We start from the raw sequence: 22,689 nt of genomic DNA on the forward strand, positions 1-22,689 counted from the left end.
GAAGACTGACTATTTAATATTCATTCCTTTCTCCTCAAATGAATTGTTTCTAAACCACATGATACATCTAAACCCACTATATTCATTCTCCATTTTCACATTCACTCACTGTGTGTGTGCGACATGCACATAGTTTTTTATATTTTCTCTATTTACTGTTAAACACTTTCTTTAGACTAAATCCAGCCATATGCAAGTCATCAATCAGATACATTTTTTTTTGCCCATCAACATCATCCCATATATCCACTAACTCTACTTACACAACTGGTGCCCTGAACTATGATTCATTTACTATCATGGTTCTTTTAAGTTCACTCTACACATGATAGGGCAAACTCGCTCTTCTTTTTTTACTTCTTTATTTTATACTTATCACCTTTCAAATCATTCATTCCTGTCAAAACTATCAGTTATTCACTTCCTGCATTTTGACAGTATCAACACATTTCTCTTTGCTTATAAAAACCATATTTTTCATCAATTTCACTATACATAGCCAGAACAAATTATTACTATCTTTTTAAATCACCGTGCCAGTAAAAGTGGTCTAACTGATACCAAAATAAAAAATCATTTAACAATTAGTAATCATAAACAACAAATTACATGATAACCACAGTAATTAACTTTAATGAAATGAAAGTACAGATATTTCGTACTGAAAATAACAACAGTACAGTGCATAGAAACAGGCAAATCAAAGAAATGGGAATACAAGATACATACAACAATCAGTTTACCAATAAAAATGGTTGCTGCATGCTAGAAATTAATATATTAATAAATAATATTAAAACTATTTTTGATGGTTACATAAAATGAGAATCTCCCAAACGTTTGGGAGAGGGAGACAATTATTCCAATTCAGAATCATTCTGAATCATTAGTATTGACACTAAACACAGTATCCGGTGGAATGAAGCTTGTTTTTTCCATAGAAGCAGTTTTAAATATGAATGCCTTTTCAAAGAAAGTTGTGAACTCCTTTTACATCAGCCAAATCTGAATTGGAACGATTGTCTCTCTCTCTCCCAAAAGTTTGAGAGATTCTGATTTTATGTAACCATCAAAAATAGTTTTATTTTATTATATTCTAGTACACAGCAACTTTTTATGTACCTTGTTGTATGTACCTTGTATTCCTTTCTTTGATTTGCTTGTTTCTATGCACTGATGATGTACTGTTATTTTCAGTATGAAATAGCTGTACTTTCATTTCATTAAAGTTAATTACTGTTGTTATCATATAATTTGATGTTTATAGTCATGCCACAGGTAACTTTAAAGATTAGAATTAGTAATCGTCTAGTACCAAATTTGAATAACATCCATTCAAATGGAACAGTTATTATATTCATGCAGACAAATGGTACAAAATGAATCTAATAGGTATCATATACTAGTAAACTATAACAATAACTAAAAACAATTATAAAATAATGTCTTTCTTTAAAAAAAAATTACAAAATTTTATTAATTACATACCACTTATGCACTTCATCTTTCCATTTCACAGTTGGCTTTGTAAGATAATTGTTTAACTCTGACTTCAAATTGCCAAATTTACGCGTAGCTTCTGCCAGTTTCTCTAAAATATAAATATCAAATAACAAGAAGATCAAAAATTAAATAAAGAAAATGAACATGAATAGTAAAGTAAAGTAAACAAAAAGAATATATATATATATGAAAATAATCTCTCTACTGCATCATTGCACAGCTGTTTCATCATACATCACCTGGTGCAACCAAATTGATTCTTAGTTATGACAAATATTCTAATCCTTTTCAAATATGGTTCACTTGACAAATCTCAATCCTAATGCCTCTCCCCTTCCAGTAACTGGAAAATGATCTATTATGATAAACACATAGAGTCAATGATCACAAAAAATGCACAGCACAAACTTACTTACTTAAAAAAGAAAAAAAAAAAAAAAAAAGGAAAAAAAAAAAGGCCTCTGGTTAATTTTTGCAACATAGCTATTTCCATACCAATGCTGCAGCTTCTGAAGATCACACAATACTGCTGAAAAGGTAATAAATATCACAAATAAATAAACAAACAGGAGAAACAGTAAATAAAATAAATTACACACCATATATATTTACCTGAAAAAAACATATTGATCTTTTCTAACTCCTTTTCACAGAAATGAAAAAATACTTCATCAAATTTGGCAAAGTAACGAGTAATAAGCCTCTGTTCCACCACTAAATTTGTTAAAGAATTACAAATAAAAAATTGTATAAATAAATAATATTAAATGATATAAACTAGAAATAGTCAGCACTTCAGATTATTATTACTTATATATTATTATTATTACACTGGTGTCCAAAAGCTAAGAACGAATTACATTTTTACCTGTGTGTGAAAAAATTTTCATGACTACAATATAATTTATCAGTATACTAACACATTATATTACACAAAAAATGTGTTATAAATGTCATTACAAATTGCAATATGTTTTTGTGTTATAAATTTCATTACAAATTAAATTGCAATATGTTTTTGGCAAAAGTCACAAAAATTTCCTAAGGACATAGTTAAGGAATTAATGTACAGTGCTTACAGAAAACTACATAGAGACATTTCAGTATGGAATATGTTCACCCTGAACTGCAATGCAGCTCTCACAATGTTGTACCATACTTAGCATCAAGTGATTTGGAGTTCTTAAGGCAAACTGGCCCACTCCTCCTTCAGAGAAAGGATAAGGCCTTGCTTGTTTTAAGGAGGGGAATTTCAAGCAGCAATGCATCTTCCTAGTGTGTCCCAAATGTGTTTATGGGGTTGAGGTCTGGGGAGCATGCTGGCTACTTAATTCTATTAATATACTTGGTCTTGAGAAGTAGCTCCACTGCTTGGGTATGATGTGGCGTGGTACTGTCATCCTTAAAAATGAATTCTCAGCACCACGGAACAATTGAACATGATGTTGAAGAACTTTATTGCAACAAAGTTCTTCAATCAATGTGATGTTGAAGAACTTTGTTGCAATATTGTTCACCAGTCATAGTCCCTTTTGCCAGCACTTGTAGCTTGGTGTATCCATTAAGCATAATGCCTCCCCATAGACCATTGTATCTATCCCTTTTAAGAGTGTTCATGATGATAAACAGTACCACTTTCTTACAAGATGAAGTGTCATCTAGAATTAGAGGAAAGGCTAAAATGACTCTCATCTGTAAAGAGTACATGAGGCCATGGGTGTCTGGTCCAATTTTTATGGATACAACACCACTGGAAACATGCTCAATGATGAGCTGTGGATAAAGGGATGTAGACTACAGGCCTTTGGGCATATTGACCTACTTGTAGCAGATGTTTTGCCACAGTTTGTTAAAATATCTATGTACCTGTGCTTGAAGGAAGCCAACTTGCAAGCTAACCTCTAAAAGGCACCTGCTGTAGTGCATCGATTATGATTTGCTGTTATAACCAAAAATTTGTCTTCATGCTGTGTGGGCAACCTCTTAGCAAACATCTAGAACACATTACATTGATTTGAAATGCTGCTGTCCAGAGCTGGATACAATGCAATGTGAGATTCCAAACTATTTCTCTGCCAATATCAGTAATTCTGCAGCCTTCTTCAAGATTTCCAATAATTCTTCTCCATGTGAAATCATCTAGATGATGTCTTTGAGATTTCAGACATTATAAGACATCCAAGTTTGCAACTTTATTCCTTCAAGAAAAGAGCCTCTTTCAAACACAATTCGTTTAGTGCAGCCTTTTATCCTGTTGAGTGATACAATGTGATCCCTTTGTGCCCAATTCAAAAATTTGAATATGTACCCACTTTCATCTCGAAATCATCAGTTATACAAATTGCCAAAAGCTGATTTGTCTGAATTTGCAGCTGTAATCTTCAGAAATAGTGTTCGTCCTTAGGTTTTGGACACTAGTATATAATTATTACCAGAGACCATCAGTGCAGGGACTCATTGAGAGAGCCCCAATCACCCACACCAGCTGCCATACCCAAGACTTGACAAATATGCTTGCCCACTCATCCAGGAAAGCAGATTTTGCCTGCCAGCTATTTGCTGGCTGGAAAAAAAAAATAATAATAATAATAATATAATATAATAATATTAATAATAATATTAATAAAATAACTTTTTAAATATTTTTTTAACTTTAAGAAAATACATTAGAATATGTGATACATAAAACTATTCTAGTAACAAAATTAATATAATAAATTTTATTTTAAAAAAATCAATATTGTTTTTACTGTTCTTATTCTTATTATTCATTGATTTCTTTTTTGGAATAGTTTGCATGTACTGGAAATGTTCTCCAAATAATGATACATGACCACTTTATGGAATTCCTATTTACTTATTGGGACATATCATTAAAAAAACAACAGTGGGTGAGCTTGGACAAGTGCAATTTTTCACGATCAATAAGATTTTGCATAATTTGCACTCTTGAATTAATTCACACTACCTGCACTCATTTCTAAAGGCAATTGATTCAATTCATGCACTGCTCTAGGAGAGAAAATCAGGCTCTCACTTCTTTCTTGACTGCATTCATTCTCAACTTTCACGGATGTCATCTCATCCTCCATAAAATTAAAAATTGTACCTATTCATATACTCTGCAATCCCTTTTGAAGTCTCTAGCATATCACTCCAATTTCTCCTATTTGCTAGTGTCTGCAGTCCAGAAATATTCAATCTGTTTTCATAATTTATAGTCTGTCCTGATATCAACTTTAACACTCTCCTTGCATTGCATGTAACCCAGGATACCAGAGCTGCACACAGAAATTTGTGAATTTCTGATAACATCTCATGTGTGTAATTTTTATGTTGCTTCCATCCACAAAAGGTTATTTACAAACCTATAGTACATTTTGTGCTGTGGGCAAGGTATGCTACGGATATATACATATATATTTTCTTTTATCTATTTTTATTTTAGCAATTATATATATATATATATATATATATATATTGTATTTTTCACATAGTCCAGAAAACCTGCTCTAGAGACCAAACGTGGAACTTTTTCAATAAGCGGAACAGTGGTCTCACACAGGGCAATGACATTCACCTCCCACCTAAAGACAATCACAAACCTTCATGCCCATGGCAGGTTTCAAACCTGCAACACTCTCTCTCTCTTTCTCACATTCTCTTCATATAACTTCTAGGATGTTCTTGCCTCTTATGTATAGTATGCTGTTTCCTTCTACTCTATGAAAATATCTTCTGCATTAATCTAATAAAAACCTTTCACCAACAAATGCTGGTGAGATATAGATTGTGTGTGTGTGTGTGTGTGTGTGTGTGTGTGTGTGTGTGTGTGTGTGTGTGTGTGTGTGTGTGTGTGTGTGTGAACATATTAAAAAAATAAAAATTTAAATATAAATATAAAAATTAAAATTAAATGAAAAATTTTAAAATAAGTAATACAGTTATTGATAAATTACTCTACACAAAAACAACCAGAAATTTAAACTTATTTTCAAAGAAAGTGTTGATCTCCTTCACCATCCAAACCTAAATCTCAGTGATGAATTTGGGAAATTGTTATAAAAAAAATGTATTAGTTAATTTTTTAATTATTATTTATTTTATTTTAGTTTTATTGTCAATTTTTATTTTTTTTTAATATACTCTCTCTCTCTCACACATGTACTCTAGTAGCATAATATTTGTCTGACACTCATATGACTGCACATGAAAAAGACACCATTCTCTGCGAGCTTGCATTGTTTTTTAATTTCCCATTATTCACTTTCCAACATTGTTAATGGACTGATACGTCCATTAACAATGTTGGAAAGTGAACTGCTATATCAGTATAATCATTTATAATTTAATAAACTGTTTACTGTGCATAAGTGTTTTTTAATACTTCTTTAAATTGGGCAAAAATTCAGCTATAAAAGACAAGAACAATGAAAATAGGCTGGAATGAAAAACATCAACTGCATTCTCAATGGAGAACTAGAACAAGTAAACAGTTTGACTATTTTGCCACAATTTTTAATGAAGACATCAGATTCATATGGATACCAGAATAAACAGATAAACTGACAATATACAAAACAGTGTTCAAACCAATCTAAACTGATGATACATACATTTTGCAACTGTATAGGATGCATAGTTATGAATAATCCTAGAGAATTCAAGACCTGTTTTCTCTCTTTTAGGAAATGAAAAAAAAAAAAAAAATTATAATACATTATAACACTAATGTAAGAAGTTTGCTTACCTTCTGGTGAGGGAGCACTTTCCACTGCTATATATAACATTGCTTTCATTTCCTAAAATACAAAAGACAAACGGATTTTTACAGAATTTAAAATACATCCCAAGTATTATATAATCTCAAAATGTAATAAATTTTATGCTTTTAACAGGAGCAACTAAAATTTGCCCATTCCACATTTCTAATACGTCTGCTTTAACTATGATCTTGCAAAAGTTAGCTATCTTGTAATGTTCAGATGTTGAAAGTTTATTTTTCACTTGGTCAGACTATAATAAATTTAGTTTAATCCTTTATCCAAGTGTGTGCAAACAAAGTTTGCACCAAAAAGTATCTTCAAGACTGAGGTAAAGTGGTACAACACTGGGCAACTCCTTGCAAAGGTGGAGCAAGCTACCAACATTCCTATCTCAGTATCTCCCATAATGCAAAACATATCTCCTTGCGGATATGTATAATGTTATGCATTAAGGGAAGAGCCACTACCCAGACTAGTTTCGACCTTTATTGAGATATTTTCAGTGGGAGCCAGGCCCAAGTGGAGATACCAAGGCAGAAGCATTAGCAAGGTCATCTCCTCCTATAGGAGCTGCCAAACGGTGTGCCACCTTTTTATTAAATTACTCTGGATTTAGAGAAAGATGTTGAAAGTTTATTTTTCACTTGGTCAGACTATAATAAATTTAGTTTAATCCTTTATCCAAGTGTGTGCAAACAAAGTTTGCGCCTGAAAGTATCATCAAGACTGGGGTAAAGTGGTACACCAGCCAACTCCTTGCAAAGGTGGGGCAAGATACCAACACTCCTATCTCAGTATCTCCCATAATGCAAAACACATCTCCTTGCAGAGATGCATCATCAACATCTTTCTCTAAATCCAAAGTAATTTAATAAAAAGGTGGCACACCGTTTGGCAGCTCCTATAGGAGGAGATGACCTTGCTAATGCTTCTGCCTTGGTATCTCCACTTGGGTCTGGCTCCCACTGAAGAGACCTCAATAAAGGTCGAAACTAGTCTGGGTAGTGGCACTTCCCTTAATGCATAACATTATACATATCCGCAAGGAGATGTGTTTTGCATTATGGGAGATACTGAGATAGGAGTATTGGTAGCTTGCTCCACCTTTGCAAGGAGTTGCCTGGTGTTGTACCACTTTACCCCAGTCTTGAAGATACTTTCAGGTGCAAACTTTGTTTGCACACACTTGGTTAAAGGATTAAACTAAATTTATTATTGTAATGTTCAGAGCTATGCTACAAATGGTGCCTCCAAAAAGTACCATTTCCTTCTAAATTCTCTAGTAATATTTCCTAAGGCAAATTCTCTATTACCTAAATACCATTTCCTTCCCAATTCTCTATTCTGAGCATGCAGAATTCATCACTTATCATAAATAATACTCTACCAGTCTATTTACATTTTCTATTCTATTGAATTACCAGGAAAAATTAAATAACAACAACAACAATAAAAAAAATCTATATTCTATGATAAATCTGATCAAAATCTGTTACATCATTTGTAAAGGTGAAGGTGGCTGCAGAGTAAGCCTGAAGGAAGATATTGGATTGGGATTATAGCTGAAGCAACCAAGGCTATGCGTTCAGTGTATTGTCTGTTTATCGCAATGTCCACTTGTAGTGTATTCCATTCATGTTTCCTAACTTAGACTCTGGAATGACTGAGTTTCACCCACACACCTGCAATGGATGCAGAATTTCCCATGCATCTATCATTCAGAAAGCATTTTTCGTGACTCCAATTACACTTGTTCACTGAGGAATTTTATGCGATATAGTGTATGTTCTATTAATTCATTGCCAAGAATAAATGGTTTATGGTAAAAAGTGAGAGTGGAGGAAGTTTTTCATAAATGCTTTGTGTGTGAGTGCAAGAAATGCAAGTCATGTGGAAAGCAGGAAACTGAAGTGACTAATATTAATGATATAAGGAAAAATAGCAAAAATGTTCTGGAGAATGTGAAAGGAGGAACAATAGTGCATGAAATATGAATGAGAGCATGAAAGAAGCAGATTAAAGTAATGTAGACGATGAGGTGACAGTAAGGAGTGAAAAAGCATACTTAAAAGCATCCTTAACAGGACAAAACAAGAGCTAGAGTGACTGAAGAAACAATTGTCATGCAGAACAACAGGAGGAAGAATGAAAGAAAAATTGAATGAGAAAAGTATGAAAGTGCAAGCAACTGGGAGTAACGAGAAGGTGTTGTATAGAAATTTGATGATAACAGATATACTTAAGTGACAAAAGCATGTATCCCAGGTACAAAGATCAAGAGTTGACTGTTTTGGCAGGAACAAATGATTTAAAAGGTAAGAAATATACAATCAGAGAGGAAGAGTTGTTGAAACAAGTGAAAATTAAGAGTAAGAAAGTAGAGATTATGAGTCCACTGCCTCAGTATGAGAGGAGAGAATTGAGAAGGGCTACGATTGCTAATGAGAAGATTGTGCAAGAGGAATCTTGGTTTCATCCTTTATCCAAGTGTAAGCAAACTAAGTTTGCGCATGAAGTAACTTCATGACTGGGCTACTTGTATATGCTAAAAAAACTTTCAGCATCTATCTATAATCCAGAGTATTTTAGTAATAAGATGTGGCATCTTTTGACTACTTGTATATGGGAAATATATGACTTCTGCATTACTTCAACCTAGGTATCGCTTCTGGTTCTGGCTTCTATTGATGAGACCTCAGTAAAGATTGAAACCATCTGCGTAGTGGCCCTTCCCATAATACATAGCATTATACATGTTGTAAGGATATGTGCCTTGCATTATGGGATACTAAGGCAATTGATGTGAAGTCATTAGCCACTATATACAAGTAGACCAGTCATGAAGTTACTTTACACTTGGATAAAGTATGAAACTAATATAATTTCTTGGCATCTTTAAATTATAAGGGAGAGAAATTTTTAGCATTCATCAGCCTGACTTGGCCAAAAATTATAGGCATCAGTGAGACCCGGTTGACAGAAAATAATACACTTACATGGATAGAATGGAAATGGTATTGTATTTTCAGAAAGGATAGAAAGAATAGGACAGGTGGTGGAGTATTGCTGATGATAACTGAAGAACTATAACCAACAAAATTAGAAGTTAAAGAGAATTTTAAGTCTGGAAGAGATGGTTCATTTGAGACAATCTGGTGCAAGGTAGAGGCTAAAAGGACAAAATCTATTGTTAGTTGCTACTATAGACCGGGGGGGGGGGGCACAGAAAAATGTAGAGCCATTCATTGGCAGAGTAGCACGAGTGGTTCAGGCCAAGCAATTATTATGGGGACTTCAACTATGGAACATATATTGGAAGGAGGAAAAGAGACATGGCAAGATGGAAGTGGAGTTTATATAGTGTCTAAAAGATAATTACCTGAAGCAACATGTTATAGAGGGGGGAACCATGGTTTGAGAGTGCTGGATCCATCATGTATCCATAACGTTGGGTGGTGGCCAGACATATCAGGACTTTTGTGAGAAAGAGTTATATGTGGAAAACTATAAGGCAGGTGATTATGGCAAACTCAGGAGGCAGCTTGCAGTGATATCATGGAATGAGGAATTGCATGAGAAGGAAATCAATGATGCTTGGTCTCTCCTCAGAAATTATCTGGCAGAAGCAATGACTGAGTATATTCAAAATGCCAGAAGATTAAATAAGGTAGGTGTAAAATAAATAAGTGAAAAGGTGAAGCATGCAATCTGCAAAAAAAAGGCATTGTAGAGGTGGCAGAAGATGAGTGGAGATAATCAATTACATGAGTACAAAGAACAAGCAAGGAAGGTGACCCACTTAGTAAGGGTGGCAAAAGTGTGGTATGAGCAGCAGTTAGCAAATGATGCTAAAAGAAATCCTAGGGAGTTTTTTCGATATGTGGCCAGTAGAAGGAAGAATGATTATGGAGGATGATGTTGGTCAGTGATAATGAGAGAATGATAAACACTGAGGAGGATATAGTAGAGGTGTTTAATTAGCACTTCATCGAAGTATTCCATCCTTGTAATTGTAGCATAATGCAGAACTTGGGAGCAATGGGAATTGGGGAGAAACCACTGATGGTAAGTGAGCAAGAGGCATGTGAGGAACTGTCAACAAGGCCGTGAGACTTGATGGTATATCATGGATGTCTTGAGGGAAGAATGTTCCATGGAGTTAATAACACCTTTACATACATTTTCAAGATGAGTCTTAGATTAGCCCAAGTATCAAAGGAATGGAAAGATGGCAGAATTGTTCCACTTCATAAAGGAGGTGATAAGACTAAGGCTTTGAATTACAGGCCAATCTGCTTGTCTGGATATGTGCTCAAGGTGTTGGAGAAGCTAGTGATGACAAGAATTCAGAGCTGTGTGGACAGCAGCAGAATTCTCTTTAATAGACAGCATGAGTTTGCTAAAGGAAGATCATGTTTTAACAATCTGCTTACTTATTATAACAAGGAGATGAATACACTGGACAAGAGGAATGCATATACAGTAGTATATTTAAATTTTGCAAAGGCTTTCGATAGATTACCACATGACAAAGTAGTAGTAAAATTGAAACAAATGGAGTTGGATAGTAGATTAGTGCTTGGAGATTGGCTATCTAATAGTTATCAACAGGTTGAGTATATAGGTATAATATCCAGAAGAGGAAAGCAACTAGTGGCATACCAAGGGTTGGGGTCTGTTTTGGGGCCATGTTGTTTAATCTGTATATAAATGACACTGGAAAGAGCTTAAATGGTGATATACAGTTGTTTGCAGATGATGCAAAGTTGGGAGAGTTATGAGAAGTAGAGCAGGTATTGTAGCTTTGCAGGTGGACCTAAATAGACTGTCTGAATGAGTGAATGTGTGGAGATATCAATATAATGTTACAAAGTGGAAGGTTTTACAATTTGCAAAGCAGAGTATACGATTGGTGGGGATATTTTGGAAGTGGTGGGTGAGATGAAGGATTTGGGGGTTATGATAGATAGACTTGAAATTTCATGGACATTTTGCTAAAATTGTAAGGATGACATGGCAGATTATGAGAATGATGCAGAGAATACCGACGTGTAGAAGTAAGGATGTTCTGCTGTTAAGGATCATCTGCTGTTTGCAGATGAATCAAAATTGGGGAAAGCAATGCAGAGTTAAGCAGATGTTATGGCCTCAACGAGGACTTGAATAGATTGCATGAATGGGCAGGTAAGTGGAACTATCATATCAATTCAATGTTTCAAAGTATAAGGTTTTGAAATTTGGTAAGGAAATGACAGGATGCAAAGTATATACTTGGTGGGGAAACTTCTTTAACATGTTCATTGCCAATCACGCGATATCGCGCGATGCGAGTTCTCACCAAACAGCCGATCACGTGTTATCGCGTTGACGTCGCTAACTAAATAAAAAAATAAAAAAAAACTGGCCACCACATGAAATTCCAATTTTCAGCTTGGCAATGAAAGTGTTAAATGAGATAGATGAGATAATAAATCTGGAAATGATGGTTGACAAAGAGTTAAAATTCAGGGACCAAGTTACACAAGTTGTCAAGCTGTCGCATCGAATAATGGCAATGATGTGGAGGATCCTGACAAGCAGAAATAGAGAGGTTATGATTTATACTAGTTTATGATTTGAGATTATGATTTATACTAGTGGTAGTGGTGGGCAGTAGATGGCATTGGTGTAGATGATACAGCTCACTGTAGTTGGTGGATTGAGTGGTGAAGATTCAGAGCTGTAGAGTAGGTGCCCTCCCTTGATGAGTCTTTGGACTCCTTGGAGGTGTCAAATAATAATAATAATGATTTCACTGTATAAGGCCTTGATCAAGCCTCATATGGATTACTATAAATAGATTTGGTCACCAGGTTTCATGGTGGCGAGGATATGTTAAAGAGTCCACTAAAAGAAAGTCCACAGAGAAGATTTACAAAGATGGTCGGTGATCTTTGGAATGTGGAATATGGCAATAGATTGAAAGAATGTAAATTGCAAAGCCTTGTGAATAGGAGGAGGTGGGGGATATGATTGAGTCACGGTTGTTATTAGGTTGACATGGGAAACATTTTTCATAGAATGGAAGAGGGGGGTAGAATAAAAGGCCATCCCTAGAAGCTGCATAAGGAGGCTATGAGCAGAGAAGTGAGGAGAAGGGTCTTTGCATGGAGAGTGGTTGGCAAGTGAAATGCACTGCCTGAGCGTGTGGTGAATGTAGACTGTAGACACACACACTGAATCAGTCTAAGGCACAGTTGGATGAGCTATATGTGTGTGTGTGTGTGTGTGTGATAGTGTGTATCTCTCATGATGAGTCTTTGACTCCATGGAGGTCAGATGTTAATAATAATAATAAATAATATTAATAAAAGATGATTAGGATTGTAGAATGGATATTTTCAGAATATATTGAGAATGTGTGAACTGCAGACACTAGCAAAATGGAAAATGAGGGATGATATAATAGAGATCTACAAACTACTGAAAGTCAGAAAGGATACCAGTAGATGAAAGTTTTCATTTTATGGAGGAGGGAAAAGAGAGGAGAGGTAAGTTGGAAATGAATGCATTCAAAAAAGGAGTGAGAGTTAGATTTTTCTCTCACAGGGCAGGATATATCTAGAATGGTTTGTCATTAAAGTGTAGGTATAATGAATGAATTAAAAAAAAAAGGTATAAGAGATGGTATGAATTATACATGGTTTCCCTCAATCATCATCATGCGTATCAAGGATTTAGGCCTAGTATGGCCTGTTCTGGCCTTAGAAGTCATCGTTGAATCGTTTAAGAGGACGTCCTGGTTTTCTTTTTCCTAATGGCTTGTACCTTAAGGCTTGTTTGGGTAATCTTTCTGTTTTCATTCTTTGAACATGTTCCATCCATTTATTTATGGTATCCCTCAATGAGTTCTTGATTTGCTGGAGGTTTCTGGTCATGATGATTTTAATAATAATAATAATCACTTTTCCAAAATTTATGGCCTGAGATGTGGAAGGAGGGAACAATTGGGTCTCGAGAAGGTTGCGGTGTTGTAAGTTTCTTCACTTGTTTATACTATAAATTAAAGATGCCAAGAAATTATATTCATTTTCATCTTTTATCCAAGTGCATGCAAACAAAGTATGCACATGAAGTAACTTCACAACTAGGCTATTTGTATAGAGAGGCTAATGACTTCACATCAACTGCTGGTCATGAAGTTACTTCACGTGCAAACTTTGTGTGCATACACTTGGATAAATGATGAAACCAAGAATATAATTTCTTGGCATCTTTATTTTTCTGATAGGATTGTGGGATGGGTAGCGAGAGAGGAATAGCCTGGAAAGGCAGGGGGGGGGGTTGTATCTGAGAAGTAGTATCAGTTGGACTTGTTATAGACCCGAAAATGAACTAGTATATTTGTATATAAATGCTGGATATGTCATATATATATATATATCAGAAATAAGAGGAATGAAATTGCTGCAATGATACAGTTTTCCTTCACCAAAAACTATTGGAATACGAGAGATGTGGTTGGATGAGGATGACATTCCAACAGGAACAGAGACAAACGAGTATGATCTTTTTCATAAAGATAGAAAAGAAAAGAAAAGAAAAAAGGGGAGGTGAAATGCTATTAATGATAGAAAAAGAGATGGGCCCAAGGAAAGGAGCAAGGGTTATAATGGCAGTTGCTTTGAGGTAGTATAGTGAGAGGTAAAGATGGATAGAATGAAATATACAGCTGGATGCTGCTTTGGACCTAGTAATGTACAGAACAGTGACAATGAAATCTGTAAGCAAATGAGCCAAGTAAATAAGAAAAGGGAGTTTTTATTATAGATGATTTTAATTATGGTAATCAGATAGAAGACTGAGTATAGTCTTCTATCTGAGTATAGAAGACAGCATGCTTGTGTGGGCAGATGTGTGTGTGGAGTTGTGGTTCAAGTATTGCAGAGGTTAGTAAGGACCAAGATCCAGAATTGGTTTGATGACAACAGCATTCTCTTTAATGGACAGCATGGATTTGTTAAAGGAAGATCATGTTTTTGTTTTTGTAATCAACTTACTTATTATATAAGATGATATGTGCATTGGATAAGGGAGATGCATACACAGTGGTATACTTAGATTTGGCAAAGGCTTTTGACAGAGTGCGAAGTGATAAATTGGTAATTAAATGAATGGGTGGAGTTAACAGATTAATGCAATTGATGGGAGGTTGGCTATCTAATAGGTATCAGCAAGTTGTGTATGAAGACACAAATATTCCAGAAAAGAAAATTTGCTAGTGGTGTGCCCCAATGATCAGTATTGAAGTAATTATTGTTTAATTTGTGTGTTAATAATATTTGGAATAGTGGATGAAATAGTGATATTTGGAATAGGCAAGGAGGTGACTTGGTTTGTAAGGGTAGCAAAAGTGAAGTATGAGCAGCAGTTAGCTAATGAAGCCAAAAAGAATCCTAGGGAGTTCCTTCGATATGTGCAATCCAGCAAAAAAAAAAAAAAAGATTATGGAAGGATGACATTGACTGAAGAAAATGGTATAAGAACAACTGCTACAGAGGATATAGTTAAGATATTTAATGACCAGTTCATAAAGGTCTTTCATTCTTGTGAATGTGACATCATAGAGTTTGAGAGCAGTTGACGATGAGGAAAGACCAACTTGTAAGTGAGCAAGAGGTATACAGAGAATTAAGCAACCTTGATGATATTAATAAGGCTGTAGGACTTGATAATATATCACTGCATATTTTGAAGGAATGTGTGAAGGAGTTGACATCTGCCTTGACATATTTCATTAATATAAGGCTTACATTGGGTCAAGGTCCAAAGGAGAGGAAGGAAGGAAGGCAAAACTGTACTGCTTAGAAAGGAGGTGACAAAATTCAAGAATCAAATTATAGGGCAATCTGTGTATCAGACACGTGGTTAAAGTGTTGGAAAGGCTGGTGAGAATCAGGATCCAGAAGTGGGTTGACAACAATGGTATTATCTTTGATGGACACCATGGATTTACTAAAGAGAAGTCACGTTTTAGTAATCTACTTACTTATTACAATAAGGTGACAGCAGCATTTGACATGGGAGATGGATACACAGTAGTATATTTAGACTTTGCTAAGGCTTTTGATAGATTACTGCAAGATAAATTTAATAATCAAACTAGAGTGGATGGGGTTGGATATTAGACTAGTGCAGGGAATTGAAGATTGGCTCTCTGATAGGTATCAACAAGTTGTGAATGGGGGAACAATATCCCAGAAGAGAAAAGTCACTAGTGGTGTGCCTTGGTTGTCTGTTTTAGGGCTATTGCTGTTTAACTTGTATGTTAATAATATTGGGCAGATTTGAATGGGATATATATACAGTTGTTTGCAGATGATGAGAACTTGGGACAAATTATAAAGGGAAGAGCAGATGTTGTGGCCTTACAAGAAGACTTGAACAGACTGAGTGCATGGGTACATGAGTGTGGATGACAGTTTAACATTGCAAAATATAAAGTTTTAAAATTTGGAAAACAAAGATAGGATGTAGAATTTACTCTTGGTGGGGATATATTGTTGGAGGTGAAGGAAATAAGAGATATTGGAATGATGGTGGATAAAGATCTAAAATTTAGAGGACATATTGTAAAAACTGTGTGGACAACACAACAAATTCTGGGAATGATGCAGAGGACACTGACTTGTAGAAATAAAGAGATTCTTGTTCCATTTGTATAAAGCCTTGATTAAGCTAGATATGGACTACTATGCACAGATATGGTCAACTGGTTTTCAAAAGGATGAAGAGATGTTGGAGATGGTCCAGAGGCAATTGATCAAAATAGTTTCTTATCACTGGAATGTTGAATATGAAGAAAGGTTGAAACTATGCAATTTTCAGAGTCTAATGAATAGGGAGAAGAGAAGTTGGTAAGGGTTAACACTGAAGAGGTTTTTTCATAAAATGGTGGGAGACTGTGGGAAAACAAGAGGTCATCCTTGGAAGCTGACTGAATAAGGAGGGTGTGAGGGAGCGAGAAGCAGATTTTTTGCATGGAGAGCTGTGAATGATTGAAATGCATTGCCTGAGAGCATGGTGTCAGCAGAGAATTTGAATGTGTTTAAGGCATAGTATGATGAGTTGTCTATATAACAAAAGGGACCTGCTAAATGAGTATGTGATTCCATGGGGGTCTTAGGATAATAATAATAAATAAAATTTTTAACAGATTTAGCAATTAGCTGAGATCAGAACATGCTAATGAACATCTTAAAAATATTAAGAACAATTCAGTTTCTTCTTCTTTTCTTGATACTGATCATATTTATTAGAATGCACAGCTTGGATATATCAATGACATGAAGAAGTTATTTGCTGTCTGGCTTAGTTAGATATGCTAACAAACATTTTAAATCTTACATACAAAATTATAAGCATGCAAAAATTCAATTCTCACTTTATGTACAAATTATTCAGCTAAGCTAAAATTTCCTGCACTCTGTGAAAAGTCAACTAGACATAAGGATGCCTTCCACAGATTGAAAAACCCTTACCATAGAAGTTATGGCACTGATGACTCACTAGAGTAAGGATTCTCAACCTGTGGTATGCATAGCCCTTGGCAGTACATGGTAAAATTTTGGGGGGTACACTGTGAGAGCTCAAAAGTTGCCAGATCTAGTTACAAAGTCACTAAGTTGGCAACACTGATACTGATTAATTTCTGAGAACTGACTGATGAAGCATGGTGCTGAAGTTCATGTTTATGCAGTGGTGTAGTTAGAGCTTTTGCCACCCAGGGCAGATCCTAAGTTTACCACCCCTCTCAATATACACTAAAAATATTACAAAAAGTTAAAATGACGTATAGGAAAATAAATTAAAACATTGTTTATTTCTGAAGTAAAACTTTAATTTCAACATTCTAAAATTTTATTTTTCTTGCTTTTCTTTTAGAAAAATCGTCGATGACATTGGCGAAGTCTATTTCATAGTAATGTAGGTAATTCTTAATCAATTTTATTTAGAAAAACTCCTCTCACAACTAGCAACACTTACAGCAATTGTGAGAAAAATTCGCAGTAGTATTACAATATTTGGAAATGAGTTCTAGAGACTATTTTAGAATTAACTGCAAAAGTTCAAAAAGGTTCAAAGTGCCACCTGGCTACGCCTCTGTGTCTATGTCTATACACATTTGTCAATCCTCTCTCCCCTTTCCTAATTGAGAGCCTAACCTACCCGAACAACTGATTGCTCAGTCAAAATATCCATTCTAAATAACCAAATGTGCCTTCCTACTGCTCTATGTATTTGTTGTGATTTATTTCCCAGCAAGTGAAATAAATCACAAATTATTTTTAGTTAAAGCTTTAGTTAAATTACTCACTGATTACCCAGTAAAAGGTTTATAATTTTATAAGATTTGTTCGATTGATTATGTCACTCTTTGTTTATTGATATATGCAATTTATGAATACAAAATTTAATGTATATGTATATATGTTTTATTTTATTCCCATTGTTATACTATAACTATAGTTTTATCTATCTATACAAGGGGTATGCGTTATATACATATTTCCAGGGGGAGGGGTATGTGAATCATAAAAGGTTGACAACCACTGCACTAGAGGATTATTATCACACTTCAGAGGATTTAAAGAGATCCTACTAGTCTGTTTTTATTGCTGTTTCTTTATTTAGATTATTATTATTATCACCCAAGACCCCATGGAGTCAAAGACTCATCTAGGAGGTCCTTTTATCATACACACAGTTCATCATACCTCAGGAGACAGCTTGCAGGTGTAGCATGAAATGACGAGTTAGCTGGAAAAGAGATCAATGCAGCTTGGGGGATTTTCAAGAACTATCTAATAGAAGCAATGTCTAAATGTATTCCAAGGGTCAGGAGATTAAATAAGGTACGTGTGAAATGGATGACTAAAGAGATTAAGCATGTGAGAAAAAGGGCATTATGGAAGCAGCATACATTACAAAGACCAGGCAAGGAGGGTGACTTGGTTGGTAAGACTAGCAAAAGTGAGGTATGAGCAGCAGTTAGCTAATGAAGCCAAAAAGAATCCTAGGGAGTTCTTTTGATATGTAGCCAGCAAAAAAAAAGAATGATTATGGAAGGATGACCCTAATTGGAGAAAACAGTATAAAGACAGTTGTAATGGAGATACTTAATGAATAGTTCATAAAGGTCTTTCAATCTTGTGAATGTGACTTCATGGAGAGATTGAGAGCAGTTGATGATGGGGAAGAGAGACTGACTGTAAGTGAGCAAGGGGTGTATGGGGAGTTGAGCAAACTAGATGTTAACAAGATTGTGGAACATGATAATATATCATCACGTATTCTAAAGAAATGTGCCAGGGAGTTGACATCTGCCTTGACATATTTTTTTAATATGAGTCGTGCACTGGATCAAGTTCCTAAGGAGTGGAAGGACCGCAAGATTGTGCCGCTTCATAAGGGAAGTGACAGAACACAAGCATCAAATTATAGGTCTATCTGTGTGTCAGGTGTTGTGATTAATTATTATTATTATTATTATTACAGGCAACTCCAGAGAGTCATTACTCTCATCGAGGGAGGCCCCAAATCATATTCATCACAACTATTCTACATTCATACAGTATCTATCATACCTCACCTTAAACTCATTCACTGTCACAGCATCCACCACAGACTGTGGGAGCGCATTCCACTCATTCACCACTCTACAAGTAAAGAACCCAGCTCTAACACCCTTACTAACCACACTTTTGCCCAATTTCCATGGATGTCCCCTAGTCCTCCCACAACCAGCCCTGTTCTCAAAAATATCTTCTGAATTAATTTTATAGAAATCCTTCAGTAATTTGAATGTCTCAATCATATCTCCCCTCCTCTGCCTATCAACCAATTTTTGCAACCCATAAATCCTCAACCTGTTCTTATAAGGTTCATTCCACAGACCTGCTATCATCTTGGTCACTCGCCTCTGGATCCTCTCCACCTCCTCCCCATCAAGAAGAAACTAGGTGACCAAATCTGGGCACACTAGTCGAGATGGGGTCTTATCAAGGCTCGATACAGAGGAACAATAACCTGCTTGTCTCTGTTGTCAACATATTCTTCAGCAACCAAGTGATTTGATGAGCTGATTTGGCCACTTTTGCAATGTGCCCCCTAAACTTCAACTCCTTATCCACCAACACTCCTAAATCTCGTGCCTCATCAATTTCCTGGAGTACAGTTCCACCAATGTAGTAATCTGCTGCTAATCTTTTCACCCCAAAATGTATAACTTTCCATTTTGCCACATTAAATTGACATCCATTCACCTTAGCCTAGACCTCCAATCTATCCAAATCATCTTGCAAAATTTTGACGTCATCTGCATTCACTACTGCCCTACCCAACTTTGCATCATCTGCAAACAAATGAACTGTTCCTCTCAGATCCTTTCCTATATCATTAATGAACAAATTAAACAGCAGTGGTCCAAGAACAGATCCTTGTGGCACACCACTAGTCACAGGCCGTCTTGTGGATTCTACTCCTGAATAAACCACTCTCTGATATCTCTCTGTCAACCACCCTCCTATCCATCTCACCAACCCTATATCCATCCCCATATGCTGCAATTTACTGATTAGAATTCCATGTGGTATCCTGTCAAAGGCCTTAGCAAGGTCCAGTAGAATCACTGTAAACCCATTACCCTTATCTAGTTCAGCCATCACTGTGTTATAATACGTGAGCAAGTTACTGAGGCATGAACTACCCTTCACAAAACCATGCTGTCCCTGATACAGTATCCCATTTTCTTCTATCCAATCTTGTATTTTCCTCCTGACTATTTTCTCCAAGACCTTGATAATGATTCCTGTTATGCTGATTGGCAGGTAATTTTCAACAGCAGCCTTGGAACCACCTTTATGCAGCGGAACTATTTTCCCCTCTTTCCATTAAGTTATTATTATTATATAGCACCTCCAGGGAGTCCAAAGACTCATCAAGGGAGGGCACCTACTCCCCAGCTTTCCATCTCCACCACTCAATCCACCAACTACTACTATGTCCAACATCTACGTCAACACCACTACCGCCGACCACCACCACTAGTATTTTCACAGACAATCACAAACATCCATGCCCACAGCAGGATTCGAACCCGTAGCCTTTTGGCTGGAGAGCAGATACACTAACCACTCAGCCAACCAGGAAAGTTGTTGGAGAAGCTTGTGAGAACTAGGATCCAGACCATTGTTGGGTTGACAACAATGGTATTATCTTTGATGGACAGCATGGATTTGCTAAAGGAAGATCATGTTTTAGTAATCTACTTATTACAATAAGGTGACTGCTTCCTTTCACAGAGGAGAGGGATACACAGTAATATACTTAGATTTCGCAAAGGCTTTTGATAAATTACCACATGATAAGTTGATAGTCAAACTAGAGTGGATGGGGGTTGGATCAGAGACTGGCTATCTGATAGGTATCAACAAATTGTGTATGGGGGAGCAATATCCCAGAAAGGGAAAGTCACTAGTGGTGTACCTCAGAGTCTGTTTTAAGGCCATTACTGTTTAACTTGTATCTTAATGATATTGGCAAAGATTTGGATGGAGATATTCAGTTGTTTGCAGATGATGCAAAGTTGGGATGAACTACGAAGAGTAGAAAAGATGTATCCTTACAAGAAGACTTGAATAAATTGAGTGATTGGGCACAGGAATGGAGATGCAAGTTCAATGTTGCAAAATGTAAGGTTTTAAAATTTGGGAAACAAAGATGGGATGCAGAATTCATACTTGGTGGGGATATATTGTCGGAGGTGGAGGAAATAAGAGATCTTGAGGTGATAGTGGATAAGGATCTGAAATTTAGGGGACACATTACCAAAATAGTGAAGACAACACAAAGACTTCTGGGAATAATGTGGAGGACACTGACTTGTAGAAGTAGAGAGATTCTTGTTCCATTGTATAAGGCTTTGATTAGGCCACACATGGACTACTGTGCCCAGATTTGGTCACTTGGTTTTCAAAAGGACGAACAGATGTTAGAAGGGGTCCAGAGGCGACTGACTAAAGTAGTTTCTGACCTCTGAAATGTCGAATATGAGGAAAGATGGAGAAGATGCAATTTACAGAGTCTAGTGGATAGGAGGAAGAGGGGAGATATGATAGAGACCTACAAGTTAGTAAGGGGTTGTTATAGGATCAATATTGGAGAGGTTCTACAGAAAACAGTGGGAGATCAGGGGAGAACCAGAGGTCATCCCTGGAAACTGTATAAACAGGATGTGAGCAGGGGGATGAGAAGCAGGTTTTTTGCATGCAGAGTTGTGAATGATTGGAATGACTTGCCTGAGAGTGTGGTGTCTGCAGAGAATTTGAATATGTTTAAAGCAGATACAAGCCAAGATACAAACATGGAATGAGCAACTAGCAACTGATGCTAGATTCATTGTTACTGAACCTAGTCCAAAGAGAACCATTTCTGCAGTTCTTGGTGAACAGATCAATATACAATGCAGGAATTAAGAAAAACTGATTTAAACGTTCAGTCATACAGTCAGCGAAACCATCATAATTGTCACCAAATAAACAAATCAATGAAGTACTATATCTTATGTATGGAAGAAGACTGCTAACACCATGCACGGAAGAACACGCCTGATTCAGCGATCATTTGATTTCTGCTGTTATTTAAACTTACCGCGAAAACTCTATTCGCCAGTTACGCCAGAAGAGTTAGAATGGACGTAAGTAGACGATTTTCCAAATTGCTATTCGGAAAGTAGGTTTCGTTAATAACTAATAATCTAAGAAATACATAAAGAAATATGCATGTAATTTTAAAAAATCCCTAAGAGGGGATATTTTTGTTATAACTGTTTTTTTTTTAATGATTTTATTTCTAGCAAATCAATAACTATATTGTTTACCTCGTACCGAATATACTGCTTCCGCCATTCTGGAGTAATATGTGCTGCCAAATGTCGGGCAAACTTCATAATTTTTGTTTCTCCTCACATAATGTTTTACATTTTTCAAATAGTGAAAGCATTGTACCAGTTTGTTAGCTCCAATTTCGGCGGAAGGTATATATGCAACGTACCCATGAGTACTTAAACATTGCTCGAAAACAAAATTACCATTAACTTAGCAAGCGTAACATTTAATTTGTAATAACAATTTTGTGAAGTAATCCCCCTCTACTGGATGATGAGTTCAAAAGCGAAATATTTAGATGTATATTAGTTACAGGTGTAAAAATTATCCATATATTATTATTATTTGACACCACCAGGGAGTCCAAAGACTCATCGAGGGAGAGTGTGCCAACAGCATCGAACGATTATTCTCCTTCCAACTACTAACCGCGCTCAAACTTACTTAACTGAGCCATTAGTAGCAGAGGCTCTACCAATCGACATATGATGCAC

At 35.9% G+C, this 22,689-nt stretch overlaps 1 protein-coding gene across 1 annotated transcript in view; it reads right to left on the reverse strand.

Annotated features, from left to right (window-relative positions):
- Window positions 1-22,257, reverse strand: part of LOC150098060 (solute carrier family 53 member 1-like) — a 235,703-nt gene extending 213,446 nt beyond the window's left edge. Inside the window, exons 1-4 of the mRNA XM_090406669.1 lie at window positions 22,189-22,257; window positions 6,254-6,305; window positions 2,116-2,217; window positions 1,489-1,591 (exon numbers count right to left, since the gene is read on the reverse strand). Of these exons, the coding sequence (XP_090262795.1) occupies window positions 1,489-1,591; window positions 2,116-2,217; window positions 6,254-6,305; window positions 22,189-22,257 (326 nt within the window). The remainder of the gene's footprint in view (window positions 1-1,488; window positions 1,592-2,115; window positions 2,218-6,253; window positions 6,306-22,188) is intronic.
- Between the last annotated feature and the right edge of the window lie 432 nt (window positions 22,258-22,689).

Source organism: Typopeltis vanoorti, chromosome 16 (assembly GCF_054136105.1).
Source record: "Typopeltis vanoorti isolate ZY-2024b chromosome 16, IOZ_Tvanoo_1.0, whole genome shotgun sequence".
Taxonomy (NCBI): Eukaryota; Metazoa; Arthropoda; class Arachnida; order Uropygi; family Thelyphonidae; genus Typopeltis; species Typopeltis vanoorti.